Here is a 16,921-nt window from a genome sequence, read left to right on the forward strand (position 1 = left end):
TGTGTTGATTAATAAGAGACAGCCCCTTGTTTAAACCTCAACAAAATCTATCTGGTTGCTTTTAATTCAGCTAGGAAGCTCTAAAGTTTAACAAAGGGGGGTAATGTCCAATGCTCTAGTTAATGACTTCTATATGTAGCATTTTGGAAAGTTTTTGCTCATGAGATCCTTTCTAAGTTTCAAGCTCTGGAGGTGAAACGTGGTTATGAAGACAAGTTTGTTAGGTGTATCTGCATGGTTCCTGCAAACTATTTGGGGATTTTGTAATCACAAAGAATCTTTTTTTTTTTTTTACCTCTAAAAAAATTACTGAAATTACATTCTTAAAACTTGATTTTCTTTGAGTGTTTTCTTAGCTACCCTGAGTTTGAAGAGAGCACTTGCTTTTGAAAGCATCAAACTCTAGGCTGCTTCATTTGTTATGTACATGTAGCAGAGCATTGTAGAAGGTACATTGTTTAAAATTCTTAGAATTGTGGAGTTGGTAAATGCCAGCTGAGACTCTGTTCTTACTTTTTACCTTGTCTCCTGATGTAAACAAGCCTACAGCTGGTGTCAGAAGCTGTCCTATTGCTTCCCATTGGTCTACCATGTACTTTCTCTATCTTGGCCATATCCTGCTGTAGTCTCTAACTAGTTTGAGGCAAACCCAAGCTTACGTCTCCTCTACCTCTGTTTGCACTCTCCCCACAGCTGCCAATTCCTTTCATAGCTCTTGCCTTACTAGTTGTCCTCACGGAGGACTTTAGGAAGCAGAAGTAACTGATACTTCAGAGCTTTATTTGCTGGTCTTCCAGCTTCCTTCCTCCTGGACAGTACAGGTGAGTACTAGGGCATTATTATGTGTGGTGGAAGCATCAGGTACAGCAGAAGAAATTCCTATTTGAGAGCTATCATGCATAACTAAGGGTCAAAGGGGTGAAAACTTACTGGGGAAAAAGAAAACAAAGGACAATCGGCAAGAGGTGAGTGTTGTAGGTAGAGAGAAGCTGTAAACTTTGAGGCAGAGGGGGAAAAAAGAAGCAAGCAAAAGACACTTGGAGGGAGGGAGAGAAGCTGAAAATTTTGGGGTTTATTTTTTTAAAATACAAAAGGAAAAGAAATGCACTTGTTTAAACAGAACTATGAAAATGTGTAGACTTCATTCTGCAGCAGGCTTCTTTCTTTTTATTTTGCCAACCAAAAAGGTGTGTAGTGACCACCAGTGCTACTCATTTCTATTGCCATTTAGTCTGCAGTTCCTGTTCAGGCCCTGTTATGGGGAGGCCTCCTGTTCCTCCACCAGCTTGGGGTGAACTGCTTTCTGACGTTGTGGACAGGGAACTGGAGTTAACAGTCAGGGCCTGCATCCTATTGCTAAGTCTGCCAGCAGCTATATGTGATTGTGGAGTTGTTTCTATGCCTTAGTTTTCTTGTTTGATCTGGAATTAATAATAGTTTGAATTAATTAAAGCTTTTTTGAGGTCAGTGCATGAAAAGTGTAGTTAAATGTGGCTCAGCACAGTGTGCAGATATGACAATGTGTGGGTAACCTCTAGTACTAATGACTTCGCTGTATTGGTGTTATGTAAAAGTATGCGATTTGCGTAATGACTGTGATTTAAGTGGTCATTAATTGTAGGTTTCTGGTCCTTATTGAGCACTCATGAGTTCACTTCAGAACTGTTAATTTAGATTTGCTTATGCACACAAAGATTTTTCTTGCATGATGTATAAGATAGGGATTTTTCCCTCCTGCCTGTATAAAAATACTTAATTCAGTGTGTGAGACTGAAATAGGCAATAGCCAGTCATTAGTACTGCCAGCATGGTTGGTTCATCTAGTCAGAACTCAGTCTTGAGTTTCCTGCATCTTACTCAAATGGCTACATGGAAATGCACTAACAAAGGAGTAAAAATAACTCTCTTGAAGCCCTGGTTGATGGAAGAATTTCACACTATGGAATTTCCGTCGTCTAATTTATGTGCTTTAATGCAAGCAGCTATCATTCTGCATATGGTATTTAGGAAATTTAGACATATGATTTTTGACTCTTTTTTTTAAATGCTGTTTAATTTTTAGATTTAACAGTAGAGATGAAGCTTTTGACTTCTGACTTCATCAGACTAAGAGAACTGCAACATTTTCTCTTGCACCTGAATTCTATACCTAATGTTTTATTTCTTCCCTCATTTATGAGTGCTCAGACTCTTACCCTCGTTTACAAAAATAAAGGAACGGAATCTTTGACCTAGTGAAATGTGTGCCATCTAATGCTTTTTGATTTCTTCAAAACTAGTTTGTTATGGCTTCAAAACATTATTAAGGCACTCAAATCTATTTATTTTGAAGGAGTTTTAGACATTCCCATGATCAGTTGGGTTGTAATGCTGGTGTCCAGACTATTGGATTATGTAGCTACTGTTGAAGACGAAGCAGCCACAGCCAAGAAACCTCTGAATGGAAAAGAGAGGGAACGATTTTTGACAGGTAGGTAGCACTTACTGTCAAAACTTCCTTCTATGAGTATTGGTTTGGGAGCAGTTCAAATACTTAAAATACATTTTCAATTCACTTGAAAAAATAGATTTTGCAAACAGCTGTTGTGATCATTTTATTTGCATTGTTGTCTGCTTCTTTGTATCCACTTGTCCTTAGAAATATAACCTCTTTCATTTTTTTGAAAGTGAAAGGTTCAGGATTGATTTTAGTTTGCAAAATGTCTGTATATTATCCTGTGACTCCAGGACCTGGCAACTGAGAGTACCTGTGTTGAGACTGTATTGAGAGAAAGGGCAACAGTATGACTTCATAACTGCTTTGTATTTCCCATGGTATTTGTATCTGGTATTTTAAAATGTGTTTTTTGTCTATTTATTATTATTAAAGTGGATTAGCTATGGTCTTCTTTAAACATTTTTTTAAAATGACAACTGTAAAGCTTTTGTGTTACAGAAGCTGTTTGGGTATTTTTAGTTGGTATGGTCTTGCTTACCTCCTTATGTGTTTTAAAAACAATGAAAACAAGATGGTGCCGCTGCGTTTTAAAATTACACCAAAATATTGCCATTAGTGATGATAGCTGCATAACACTAAGAGTTAGATTTTGTTTGTTTCTTTAGTGTTTAGTGTATGGAGGTGCTAACCATCGTGGCAACATAAGTGCTTTTAAATGGAGTTAAGTGAGGTTTAATAAGATGGATTATTAACTCTTTTTTTTTCTGTTTCTTTTAGGAAACCAGTGGAGTTTTATAAATAATAGCCTTCACACTCAGAGTCTGAGCAGATCTACTAAAGGCAACAGTAGCCTAGATAGACTGTATTCCCGAAAGATCAGAAAACAGCTTGTGCATCATAAACAGGTGACTTCTAGCACGGTAGTGGCTATTTTCACAGAAGTATACGTAATTTATAGTATATCTCATTTATTGAATGAACAGGCCTTGGGACTCATTCAGCCTTGCTTTTGCCTAGGTCTGGTTTTGTAGCTGAAGGCTGCCTAACTTCTTTTGACATTCACCTCAAACCATGGGGCATGGGGTCTGCTGGAAGAACAGATCTTGAAGTGTACTGTTGAACTCTGTGGCCTGTATTGGACAATAAATATAATTTACTTTCTAAATAAATCTGGGTACACCTCAATGCAAGCACCTAAGCTGTGACTTAAAAGTTGGTAATTCTTAAGACACAAAATTTTCATTTCTAAATGCAGCCATGCAGGTTTTATGACCCTGGGCATGTGTCCTGAGCTCCTTTAAAAATACTGATTCTTCTGAAACTTCATCTGTTCTGGGTCTGCTAGTAGCCCCCTTATGGTGCCTCAGTTAAAAGTGTATATAAACTATTTTAAAAGCTCGAGTTACAATTTGAACTGAAGATTACTATCATATGAACATACTGATCCTTTTAACATCTTATTGCTTAAATTTTCATTTTTTCCTATTAACATTTTCTTTTAGCAACTTAACTTATTAAAAGCAAAACAGAAGGCTTTGGTGGAACAGATGGAAAAAGAGAAAATACAAAGCAACAAAGGATCATCATACAAACTTTTAGTAGAACAGGCAAAACTAAAGCAGGCTACTTCAAAGGTATGATGCTCTGAAACTGTAACTGACTACTTGTCCTTTGTGTGAAAAGACCTGTTCCTGCAAAGTCATTTTTGTTCTATATTGGCCTGATTTTAAAAAGTTGTTTCATCATGGCTGCTATCAAGTATATTCTGATGCTGAAAGGAGCAGCTGTCTGGAAATCTCTTGCACTGTGAAAAATAGTTTATGCTTCTATAGGGTATTTTTAGGTAGTCATGGCCAAAATAACTAATAATCTTGTAGCTTTGGGAATGAATGCTGGTCAAATCTTTAAACTTTGGATAATATATAGCAATAGAAATGTAAAATAGCATTTTATATGTCAGACTTCTATGCATGATACTCTTCTGGATGCTCTCCTGGTTGAGTAATCAGAAAATAATCGTGCCAATGAATGACTCCCCAAACTTAAGAAATACAACTTTTGAGAATGTTTTCTGAGCTTCTTCAGTAGCTTCTTAGCTTCCTAGAAGTACTTAATGTAAGTTGTTGCATCTTGCAGTAAGCCCCAGATACTGAGAGTGGATGTGGTAGTTAAAGAATTGTTTTGATTATGAGATGAGGTGCTGAAACTCAGGGATTTCCAGAGATGGCAACATGGACTTTGCGGGGAACACAAAAGAAAAAAAGAAAAGAAAGAAAAAAAAAAAAGTGTAAATCTTTTTAGCTACTTCACTGTCTCTTTAAATATTTACTTTCTAGTTCCAGAAATACTAATGTCTGTTAGGATGACTGAAATTAGGCCTGGGGAAAGACATTGTAGAATGTTGGACCTTACAGGCAGTTTAAATGGAAATCTTACAACAACTTCCAGTAATTATGAAAAAAGAGACAAACAAAATTTAAACACCAGCATAAAAATAAAGCCCTAAGTTTTCACTAACTCTGCTTGTCATGAGCTGTTCTTTCTTGCACTATCTTCTGCTTTATTTCAGCAGGTTATATCAGGGGGCTACTCCACTGGTGGCCCCCTTGAGACATCTTCAAATAAGTCACTGAAATACGCTGTTCAGCTATTTAAGTTTCACTTTATAGCAGCCATGTTGCATCAAAAAAACATGTTGAACTGAAGAGTTTTCCCCTTGCAGTATCTTAACACCTAGTTAGGGTATTTCTGTACATTTGATAGAGGCATTTCATGCTGTTTTTACTACTTCGCCTACTAATCACTTTCAGTTATGACAAGCTGTGATTAACTGAAGACATTTATTGCATTTAGGAGAAAGCTGAAACCTTTGTAATAGTAAATGGTTCATTATCTGGTCTACTTTAGTAGATACTAAAGTGAGATTATAAGAGATGTTTGTGTTATCTTAATTTTAGACTGTGTGGCTGATACAATGAGCTGACCTGCTAAACGTGTGCCCTTGGTGGATGGGAAGATGAATAAAAGCACATTCTTTCCTCCACTGAATTTTTAGACCCTCAGTCAAAAAGGTTGTAGTTTAGAGCCCTTGTCAAATATCAGACGAGTTCGTTATGGTGGCTAATGGACATTTTGTACCCTGGAAGGATTAAGAAAGTTAGAAATTACTGCTGTTTTATGTAATGCGAAGAACTGAGAAGTCAGCATTCTTGTAAGGGTAAATGTCCATATTAGCTATTTTTATAGGCAGTTTGCTTCGTGGTAACCATAGCTTTATATGCAGATGTAGAAATATGAAAGAAACTTCTAAAATACATATTCTCAGTATGTTTTATGGCAAACATAAAGACTTAATTGGCACTTGTGCAGAACTGGTTAATTTGGTTATGAGACTGTCACCTGAGATAACATGCTGCCAAAACAAATTTCTGCTGATAAAGCCTTAATTCCATTCCAGATTTTCATATATTCATAGACTTTTTCTATTAAGTTTTACTGCTGCCTCAGATTTTCACTGGGACAAGATTTAGAGTTTAGTTTTTAAATATAACTGTTGTTTCAAATACATTTCTGCAGCACTTCAAGGACTTAATACGCTTACGTCGGACTGCAGAATGGCCTCGTTCTACTTTAGATACAGAAGTATCAGCAACAAAGGAAACTCCAGAAATTGAACCACTTCCATTTACATTGGCACATGAACGTTGTATTTCTGTAGTGCAGAAGCTGGCACTCTTTCTCTTGTCCATGGACTTTACTTGTCATGCAGATTTACTTCTATTTGTTTGTAAGGTAAACAGAATATGAAGAATAACTGCAGTTGCAATGGAAACCACACTAAATTAGCTTTCTGTTACAGCTCTTTTGCTGATTAGTTGGTAAAAATTAGTTGCAGCATTAAAATTTCTATCAATTTCTGGTGAGATAATTGTTCTGACTTGTCACCTTTTGTGTAACTTATGATATGATGGCTTCAAAGTTGTGTAGAAAAAGTAACTTTAGAAATGAATTCTCATATAATTACACTTGTAAAATTATAAAATTTGAGCTAGTAAGAATACCTGGTTTTCTTGTAAGCAAAATCTAATAATCATAGTATTAAAGCTATTAAATATATTCATAGTGTTAAATATGAATAGACATATATGTCTTTGGTTTTCATAGGTTCTTGCTAGAATTGCAAATGCTACAAGACCAACAATTCATTTATGTGAAATTGTAAATGAGACTCAGTTGGAAAGATTATTGCTGCTTCTCGTTGGAACTGACTTTAACAGAGGAGACATCTCTTGGGGAGGAGCGTGGGCTCAGTATTCTCTGACTTGTATGCTGCAGGATATTCTAGCAGGTTTGGTTTAAATTCATATTCTTCAGAATGTATGTTACACTTGAAACTTTCTTCCTTTAATATTTTTTAAAATTTTCTATTATTGTGTTAGAATTTGCTGACGCTACTAAGATAGTTAAAAAAAAATCATAAAATTGAGATTAGTGCCTTAAAAATTAAATTTAAAATTGCAATTACAGTCAATCCTGAATTAGTGACTTTTCATTGAAAAGTTAATATTTATATGACCCTGTTTATTTGAAAATTATTCAGAACTCCTCCCCTTGAAGAAGTAGCCATTTGAGAATTTAGAGTTAGATTAAGAAAAACAGACAGTTGGCCTACACGCTGGCATGTGAATTTATAACTGCAATAAATCTTGAAATGGAGTTGTCTGCTTAATCTAATACATAGGAGAGTTGTTGGCACCTATAGCAGCTGAAGCTATGGAAGAAAGTGCTTTGGGAGAAGATGCTGGAGCTTCAGCTGGGGATTCTGATGACTCTCTCCAGCAGGCCACCGTGCAGTTAGTGGAAACAATAGATGAGCCTTTGACACATGACATCACAGGTAAATAATTCCATAATCTTGACATATATATGTGTACTGAAAAAAGTAAAAAACCCTTTGCTGTTACTCACCTGTTAAAATATCAGTAAAAGAGTTTTGGTGATAGGATCATTCATTTCTGAAAATACAGGCAGAATACGAGCAATTCTTCAACTTAGTTTTCCATCTGATCAGTAAAAAAAATATTATTTTGCCAATTATTTTAAAAAGGCAACTTGACTACATTCATCAACTTTTTTTTACTAAGAGCTGTAATATTAAAAGTGTTAAAATTATCCATTGAACGTACATTATATCCATGTTTTATAATTTGTACTTGGTAGTGTTAATATTCTTTTAATCATTCAAAGGTGCTCCACCTCTGTCGTCTTTGGAAAAAGATAAGGACATTGACCTTGAATTACTGCAAGACCTAATGGAAGTTGATATTGATCCTTTGGATATTGATTTGGAGAAAGATCCCCTTGCAGCTAAAGTCTTCAAGGTATGACACACCTGAGGTTTCAGGATAACCTTTATGTGTGAAATAGTAAAATCCTTCTCTTACACTTCTTCATTAGTGGTATTTTATGTCTTAGACCTACTTTTATATTTTATAAACATTTAATGTGAAATGACAGGAAAGAACGTAAAGATTGCGTTCAAATCTCAGATGTATTCGTATCTTAGTTGACTACAAAATATTTTGCTTTTACACAAAGATATCTGTGTAAACAAGAGGTTCTGAGTTTACTCATAGTTTAGCACATTGAAAACAACAAAAGCCTAATATAAAAGAAAAAATAACATCTAGTCTTGTCCTTTTTTATTAGGAATAGAGTGCCGTTTGCTTCTGTGATTGATCTTAAGAGTTAATACTTCTAGTATTATGTTTTTTTAAAAAGTCAGCAATAACTAGTGCTCAGACCAGCTTCAGACTATGAAGAGAAGTAATTAACTTCAAAACTTACTTCACTGTGGAACAAGAAAATTATGAAATGCTTTCATACTTAAAATGGAAGCTAAACATATCAGAGGTAGTAAAATTACATTTATATGTAGTAGTATATTGTCAAGGTATATTAAAAAAGAAAAATATGTTTGTTGTAAAGAAACAAAACTATTCATAATAAAATGCTGAGTGTCTTTTCTCTGTTCATAAGGATGGTGCTCTCATTTGGAGTTTTCCCATTCCTCTCACTATTGACTTAAATGTTGACACTCATTTGAATTAACCTGAATTATCTTTCTCACCAATTGCTCAGACAACACTACATTTTCTTTTTTCCCTTTGTTTTCTGTATTCCCTCATTCCACTGATTATCTATCATGTAAAGATTTTTTTTCTTTAAATCTCACCTTACCAAAAATTCCACTTACTGCTTCATTTTTGCTGATGTCTTTTGTTTTCTTTATTCTGCTATCATTTCATGTGGCTGTACTCCATAGTCCACTTCATCGACAAGTATCTTCATGACCTTATTACCTGATTGGATGTCCTCTAAAAAAACAATCAGTAAAAACACTTAATTCTTTATCCTTCTTAAGATTCACTTATGCATATGTAAAATGACAGCTAATACTGGATCTTGCCATAAAAAAGACAGGCATATACAAATTGCTTTCATACAGTCTTACATTACTTTTTTTTTTCTTGTGATCCATATGGGCGTTTTTTTAGTGTCTTAAATTGACACCTGAGTAGAGATTATTAAATTCTTTCTTTTGCAGACCCCAGCACAAATAATCCCTGAGCCTCACTGAGGCTTCAAGGTACTTTAATAGTACAGTTAATAATATAGCATTCTGTCTTGATAAATAACTTCTCAAAATACCTGTGTGATACTCCACTTCCAAATTTACAATACAGTACAAATTTGTGAATAATAGCTGATTATAACAATTTCAAATTGGCTTCTTGAATCTTTGAGACAGCTAACGACGTTGCTGGATTTTGACAATCGTGAAGGATTCAGTAGCTTATACTGCAATAAAAATTGTAACAAAATTTTCTAAAGCTATTGGATCCAATCTTCTTATTTTAACTATTTGTAACTTCAATGTTTTTAGTCATTACAAATTTTATTATTGTACTTGGGCAGTCTAAAGAGTTGCTGTTTGTTTTTTTTCCTTGCTTTCTTTCTTTATTTTTTAAGCCTATAAGCAGCACCTGGTATGATTATTGGGGTGCCGATTATGGCACCTACAATTACAATCCTTACATCGGAGGCGTTGGGATTCCAGTTGCAAAACCACCAGTAACTACAGAGAAAAACGGATCACAAACTGTGAGCGTATCAGTCTCTCAAGGTAAGCAGTGAACTAAATTTCTGTTCAGAGTCTTCTTTCTGTGATAACTGAATTTAGCAATTTATATATCAAATTATGTTGCAAATCACTATGTGCATTAAGTGGAAAGAATTAAATTTTCTATATGCCACAGTTTCTGTAGTAACTGCATATTATGTGAAGTTTGTATTTAAAACAACCTAACGGCAGAAAGTCTTATTTTCTAACATTTTTGAACAAACACTTTATAGGCAGTTGTAAATAATTCCCGTTTTCTCAGGAAAATTTGGAAGCTCTTTTCTAGTTGTCTGATTTTGGATAGTGGGCTCTACCTTAAGGAATGACATGGCAGACTTGGTTGGAGGAGTACTGCTGAACTGGGGTGATGGATCTTTCCCCCATCACACAGGAAAAACAGCTTATGGTTCTTGTTTGAGAGCTGTTATCTTACGAAAAGCAGGCTTAAACATTTAATCATGTGTGATATTAAAGTGACAATTAAAAGAAATGTGTGTTTCACAGAAATTTAGTATTTTATTAATTATATATTTTACATCTCTAAGAATTTTACGTTCAGTTCAGAGTATAAGTTTCTACATTCTGCTTCTGTCATATATAAATGTGAATCTTCCAGTTAGTGATGGTGAGATTTTTTTCAGTTTAATGTGTACTGTATACCTGTATTGCTTGTACAGGAAGTTAGAGTAACTAATTATATTTGATATAATTCAGTTTTTACCCTGTCTGTTGCCTTATGTAGCTTTAGATGCACGTCTAGAAGTTGGACTTGAACAGCAGGCTGAGCTGATGCTGAAAATGATGTCCACCCTGGAGGCTGATTCCATTCTACAAGCATTAACAAATACATCTCCTACATGTAACTACATGTCAAATCATTCTCTTCACATAATGACCATGATGCTTTGAAATTTGTACTAATTTTTTCTGCAGTCACATAGCAACTAAGAAAAAGTTATATTTCACCTGAATTCTTGTTAGTGTGAGAATTAGAGATATTTCTTTATTCAGATTTTTGAATTATGTGTATACATATATTTAAGACATTTTGTGAAACTGGTCAAATATGCAGGATTTCTCTTATAGTGAATTATACCTACAGTGGAGGAATTATTATCATTTTCTGATCTAGGTGCAAGTAAACATTAAATTTTCTGGGTTTGTGAGCTTCATTCTTGCATTCATTGTGAAATTTCACCTGTTTGAAAGCTGCTTTGCACTTCAGTTTCACCTATTCAGTGATGAAAGTGAAAAGATTTGAATACAATTTTGAACTCAGTTGTTCAGTAAGCTTTTTTATAAAAGCACTCATGATGATGATTTACTTTTTGAACACATTTTCAGTGAGTTGCTTCTTTGTAGCTCTCCATTTATCTTAATATGCATGCAAGTGACTAGTTGAATATCTGATGATGGAGTAGGCTTAGTGACTTTCTCAGCCTTTATTCTCTGGAATTTTTTTATTGACTGCAATAGTTTTACCATAATGCATGAAAGAGATGTTCCAATGGTTTGTCTTACCATTATGTTATCAAGACACTTCTACATCTGTTTAGCAAGAACTGTGAAAAAGTATTTATGTGGGCTCGCTTTCCAAACCATTTTTGTGAAGATGGAGATAGATATTCAAGTATGCCTATGATAGTCAGTAGTCTAACTCAGCTGAACACTACATTGAAGGTGTTCTTATCAGTGCCTTTCCCTTAAGTATGAAATGCAAGGAAATAAATATGATGTTACTTTTAGCAACTCTTACAAAACAATTCATGAAGGGATTGTACTTTCTGTTTTGTTTTTAGTAACCCAGTCTCCTAGTGGAACAGATGATTCATTGCTAAGAGGATTACATGCTGCTAACCAAAATGTCCAGTTGATTGTACAGTTGTCATCTATACCTATGCTGAGCACCTGCTTCAACAAACTCTTTTCCATGCTACAAGTCCACCATGTTCAGGTATAAAATTACTAACTTTGAGATGGTTTGACAGTATTTCTCTCTAAATTTGAAAGTTGTTTTTCTGTACGACTTGGGATGCAAATAACCTGTTATGTGCTTTATTGCTTACGAAGCTGTCATGGACAATAGTACCAATAATTTAATAGACAAGCTGCTGAAAGCTTTTATCAAATAGGACACTTCTTGTTACAGTGAAAAAGTTGGTATACGTTTTCATATTTAAAAACAAGTTCATAGATTCACTGAAAGATAGTTGTTAGAAATTGTTAGGAAGAGCATTACTAGATGTGCAGTATCCATCTGTAGAGGTTTTCAAAACTCAGCTGGATAAACCCCCTGAGCAACCCAGTCTGACATCATCTTTGGCCCTTCTTTGCACAGAAAATTGGATTGGATAATGTCCAGAGTTTGTTCTTCAATCCAATTACGCTTGAATAATTCCAACCTGAATTATCCAGTGATCCTAAATGTTAACATTAAAAGTGTACTTTTTGAAGTAATTGGTTTAGCAACACTCTTGATACAAAAGAATGCCATGTGTACTATATATGAGTGATTAGGTGCTTGCCTGTCTGTTTATATTTTAATTGTGTGACTGACTCCATCCCTCAGTTGTTCTTTAAATATCTCATCCCAAATACAGTTTGTGGTATAAAGTACCTTGATGCTTCCTTAGAATATCTAAATAGTTATTTTCCTCACAGGATTTATGCAGAGTAAGCATCAGTGTCTCTCTGATAGTAAAGGAGGTTTCTCAGTAGTTATATTGGCCTTTTGAATAATTTTGGTTGACTAGTAAACATCACTTGACTATATTGAGACATGCTAAAAGCTCACATGCAAACCACTGTTACAAGTGTAAGTTTGATACAGATATTTATGAGCAGTGTGTAAAGCTGGATCTTTTAACATGTTTGAAGAAACTTCTTAAGAGAAACATAATTGCATTTAGAAGAAATCAGTTACAGAAATGTAGAAGCATTCACTAGTTATGCTGAGTTTGTCTTGAATGTTACTATGTATGAGAATCTTCAAATCCAGTAAGGGGGGGGTATGTGGGGGGTGTGTGTGTGAGAAACAGTAGCAGCTGAAAATGTAGATGAGCCTTTTGAAATCAAAACAGATAACATTTTATGCTCTGGAGTTCTGGAAAAAGACTTGAGTTTTGTCTGATCGTTGGGTTTTTGTTTTTTTTTTTTTTCCCTTTTTTTCAGCTTGAATCCCTTTTACAGTTGTGGCTCACATTAAGCCTGAATTCCAGCTCCTCTGGAAGTAAAGATAGTGGCGCTGATATCTTCCTTTATAACGCAAACCGAATACCTGTCATTTCCTTAAACCAAGGTAAAATACATTAAATATGGGAAATTAACTGTGAGATAAGATAAAAGCAAGAAGTGTTACAATAGGCTTACCTTATAAGATTAGTGTTGGTCTAATTTCTGTGTTCTTATTAAAGACCTCTTGGACTCATCTTCTTAACATGAAAAATGTGTAACTAGTATGTAACTGAGAGAAGATTCCTTGAATTTGGATATGTCCTCCAAAAATAAATCGTAAAATTTGTTGATCTTAACTCATCATTACTCCCAAGAGGACTTTTTAAAATACACTTCTTAGTCTATGGTGAACGGTGTACCTGTGTACACTTCTCTGACAAATTTCTTCTCCTTGAAGAAATTTGAAGAATTTATTGTCTGACAAATTTCTTCTCCTATGATCTCTGCATTATCAAAGGGTTTGGCGGAGGTGGGAACCCCTATTACTTTCTGGCATCAGACTACTAATCTAGTACAAAGACACATTGAAATTTTATATTTTTTTTTGGAACATGTTATATTGTACAGTTTAGAAAATCTGTGTTATCTTGTGATGATAGTCCAGAACATTAATGCCTGCTGTAGTGAACCTGTTATGCTGACTTTCATGAGAGTTTTGAAACTGGTTTCTTTGCATCATGTTCTCTGAGGTGTCAGGGTCTAGGTACTTGTATATACAGTTCTGTGGCCCAGTTCCTGTGAAGTGTTGGTGATGTGGCTTTTCCTAATTTCCTGCAACAATAGTTGTCACAACAAAGTAAATACAACAAACAGTAATATTAATAACAGTAATAAATATAGCACCTTACAGTGAAATTAATAAATTTATAGTAATACCCTGAATATTAAAGCTTAGAAAACATGTTTTTCTTGACAGCTTCAGTAACTAGCTTCCTGTCAGTACTGGCATGGTATCCTAATACCTTACTCCGGACATGGTGCCTTGTGCTTCATAGCCTAACACTCATGACAAATATGCAGCTTAATGGTAAGTTTTGGGTTTGTTTTTTTTTATGTTGCCTGTTTTAGTGACGTTCAAATGAGCGTTGATTCCCATCCGGAAGACTACCAGAACTTTCCTGTTGTTATATAAGTACTTATGCTGGTTCTTCATAACTTCGGCTTTTCAAGAGTGGGCACCTTGCATTGCTTGTACCATGGGAAACTGAAACCGTGGTGGTAAAAGGAAATGTCATTATAAGTAGGTTGGCAATATCTTCTAAAAATGTTTTAGGTCTAGCTAATGATCCTTACACTATGGGAAGAGATAGCAGAGAAAGGATGAAGGTGCTGTGAGAGAGATATTTTTCATAAATATGCGGGCGCTAGTCATTGCTTATGTTATCTGAAAATAAGTCCCTGGAAGTTGAATCTATGAAAAAAGAAATCCATCCTTTTCATTTAATTTTCCTGCGCACACCAGATTATCTTACATTCTGTAATTGCTCCATAACACACTAGAAATAATCTCCCTTTGTGAATGAGATTTTGCTGCAAGACTGGTATAAATTAAAGGATGTGACTTTTAAATGAAGAAATTAATCTTTTAATAAATGGCTCACTACCATGGTGCAGCTGTCATGAGGAATGCTTGGTGGTCCTGTCCTCAAGGCTAAAGAAGATATCAAATAATAAGAACTTGGAGACTGGAATCTTTTAAAACCTACATGTTAGACCAAGACAGAGCTCTTTAAAATTCTGTTTTCACTCCAAACATAGTTACGACAGTAATTAGAGAAGAAAGAAACCCAGAACCACCTGAAGATCACACTTCTGGGAAGCAATTTGACATCCTGTGATGACACAGCCATTCTTCACAGTTTTTCTCAAAGATGCTTATGAATCTTTTTTTCCATAGATGCCATTCAAATCACTGGTTTTGGGATGCACTTTCTTCTTTAGGTTTTCATTTTCTGTCTCTTTTTCTGTAATGTTATTTAGAGATCAGTCTCACAAAAGTCTGCTGAAATTTTTGCTATTAGGTGAAGCAGAGAGCTGTGAATAAACTCATGGAAAAGACTTAATTTGATATTCACAAACTGAGACCTCCCATCTTGTGCTTGGTATTTGAGAATAGAATGTGGCCTGATTTGTAGGATAACCGTGCCTGCAATTAACACCCAAGTGTATTTTCAACACTCTAGTTTGTAACTGTAGACTAGCAATTTCCAAAAATTATGCTGTGTATACCATTGAGACCGTATGTGAATCTTTTCCAAGTAGTATGAAGCTTTACCGTTTGTGCTCCTGACACTGATAGAGGCAGCTGCATGTTTGTGGGAGTTTCTTAGCCAGTTGCTTGAGATCAGTAAGTGATGATGGGAATGAAAAGCTGCTCAGGAGCAACCACTATGGCTCATGGCAGGTGCATTTCAGCATATGAATGTGGTTGTGGATTTTTGTGCATATAGGATTGTGAGCTCAAGGTTGGAGTAGAGTTGGAAAGGGTTAGAGATGCAAGCTTTCTGAAGGGTAAATTAAAGGGTTGAAGGTGTGTCTCCTTTTATATATGTGTGTATTAACACAGATATATATCCTTTAACTGCCCTTTTTCCCATACTCACTGATAGAACCAGGAGCTGAGCAGGTTTAAGCACCCATCAGGTAACTTCTGTACCAGGATGCCTCAGCCGCTAATAATTCAAAAAACAGTATTTTGTCTCAATGGCACTGAGTTGTCATATTTAAGAAATTAAATAATCTCTGTTCAGTTCTTGACAACCAAAGGTGGGATCCATCAGAGCACTTCTCCAGTCAATAATTTTGGTTTTCCTGTAATTTAGTTCAGAACTGAGACTAATGATAGTATTTTAAACCATTACAGACAGTGTCTCAGGAGTTGTCATCAGCCTAAATTATTCAATATCATGCTCTCCAAGAGCGATAGGTTTTTGAGGGTTTTTTTAATATATAAAGCCAGTAGAGAGTGAACAGTTTAGACTGGTGAAATGTATGTCACATGTCAACTTTCTTTGGAGTCAAGTTTCTCTTGTATCCTCTCTAGTTCTGTAATTAATTCTGTAATACAAGCTATGAAGTACAAATTGTTCACATATCTTCACTCTATTGACCACTTATGGTTAGGGTTTGTTTTGTTTTGTTTTTAAAACCACTAAGATGCTAATTACAGTTCATTGGGGATAATTTAGGTTTGTCTTTCTAGACATGTGTGGTTATAAAATTGAGGGGTTTTCCCCTTTTAATACTCAAAATACAACAAGCCCACAAATGTGTTCATTTGCAGAATATCTATACTTGCAGAATATCTTCACTGATGAAAAAACTACCACCACCACCAAAAATATTTTATTCAGATGGTTTCAGGTATAAGAAACCTCTTCAGATGCAATAAGCCTTTTAAATAATCAAGAAAGCACGTCTTCGTGACATAATCCTCATTAGATAATTATGTTTGCTGTTTCAGAAACTGATAAACAATTTAGAGGTGTAGCCACTCAGATGATTCATTAAACTTCCTTTGCAGATGGGCCTTTTAGCACTGAGAAAATCCCACTAAATCATTAGATCTCAGAGAACCTCCTTGAGTTTCCTTTATTCGTTGAAATTCATTATGACGATTTGCTGCATATGTTCACATTCAAGCCATTCTGTTTTCCCCAGTCTTTCATTTAAAAAGAAGAAAAGAAAGGAAATGAAGGGGAAAAAAGGGGTGGTGAGGGGGCAGTGCTTTTTAATACTCTTCGATCCATTCTAGATAAGGGTCTCGCCTTATTTGCATTCTACGAGTAGTCTCTTTGAATCTGCTTCTGAACTATTGTACTCTGAAGGTTACAGTTTTGGTCACCATTTCTTCAGAGGTCGATTAATTAGAAGATCTTGTAATGAGAAATGAGGTGGTTCTAGAGATCGCATCCTGATGTTCTTTTCAAAGCTGGTTCTTTGTTATTTTTCTAAAACCCCAGATCTCTCCAGTAATAATCAAGGCTTTTTTGTTAGGTTTTTTTCCCCACCTGAGAACAGGGTAGATTCTTTTGGGGAACTGTCCTATCTTGGGATTTTTATGAACA

General features: G+C 35.2%; 1 protein-coding gene across 1 annotated transcript in view; it reads left to right on the forward strand.

The window, feature by feature from the left end:
- The window catches only part of BIRC6 (baculoviral IAP repeat containing 6), a 172,866-nt gene that overhangs the window by 54,541 nt on the left and 101,404 nt on the right, over window positions 1–16,921 (forward strand). The window contains exons 32-43 of the mRNA XM_026844602.1: window positions 2,333–2,470; window positions 3,215–3,342; window positions 3,940–4,071; window positions 6,014–6,229; window positions 6,602–6,785; window positions 7,179–7,334; window positions 7,685–7,818; window positions 9,470–9,623; window positions 10,363–10,479; window positions 11,420–11,574; window positions 12,792–12,918; window positions 13,771–13,881. Coding sequence (XP_026700403.1) covers window positions 2,333–2,470; window positions 3,215–3,342; window positions 3,940–4,071; window positions 6,014–6,229; window positions 6,602–6,785; window positions 7,179–7,334; window positions 7,685–7,818; window positions 9,470–9,623; window positions 10,363–10,479; window positions 11,420–11,574; window positions 12,792–12,918; window positions 13,771–13,881 — 1,752 coding nt within the window. The remainder of the gene's footprint in view (window positions 1–2,332; window positions 2,471–3,214; window positions 3,343–3,939; window positions 4,072–6,013; window positions 6,230–6,601; window positions 6,786–7,178; window positions 7,335–7,684; window positions 7,819–9,469; window positions 9,624–10,362; window positions 10,480–11,419; window positions 11,575–12,791; window positions 12,919–13,770; window positions 13,882–16,921) is intronic.

The sequence above is a fragment of the Athene cunicularia genome (genome assembly GCF_003259725.1).
Source record: "Athene cunicularia isolate RWA chromosome 3 unlocalized genomic scaffold, athCun1 chr3_part1, whole genome shotgun sequence".
Classification (NCBI taxonomy): domain Eukaryota; kingdom Metazoa; phylum Chordata; class Aves; order Strigiformes; family Strigidae; genus Athene; species Athene cunicularia.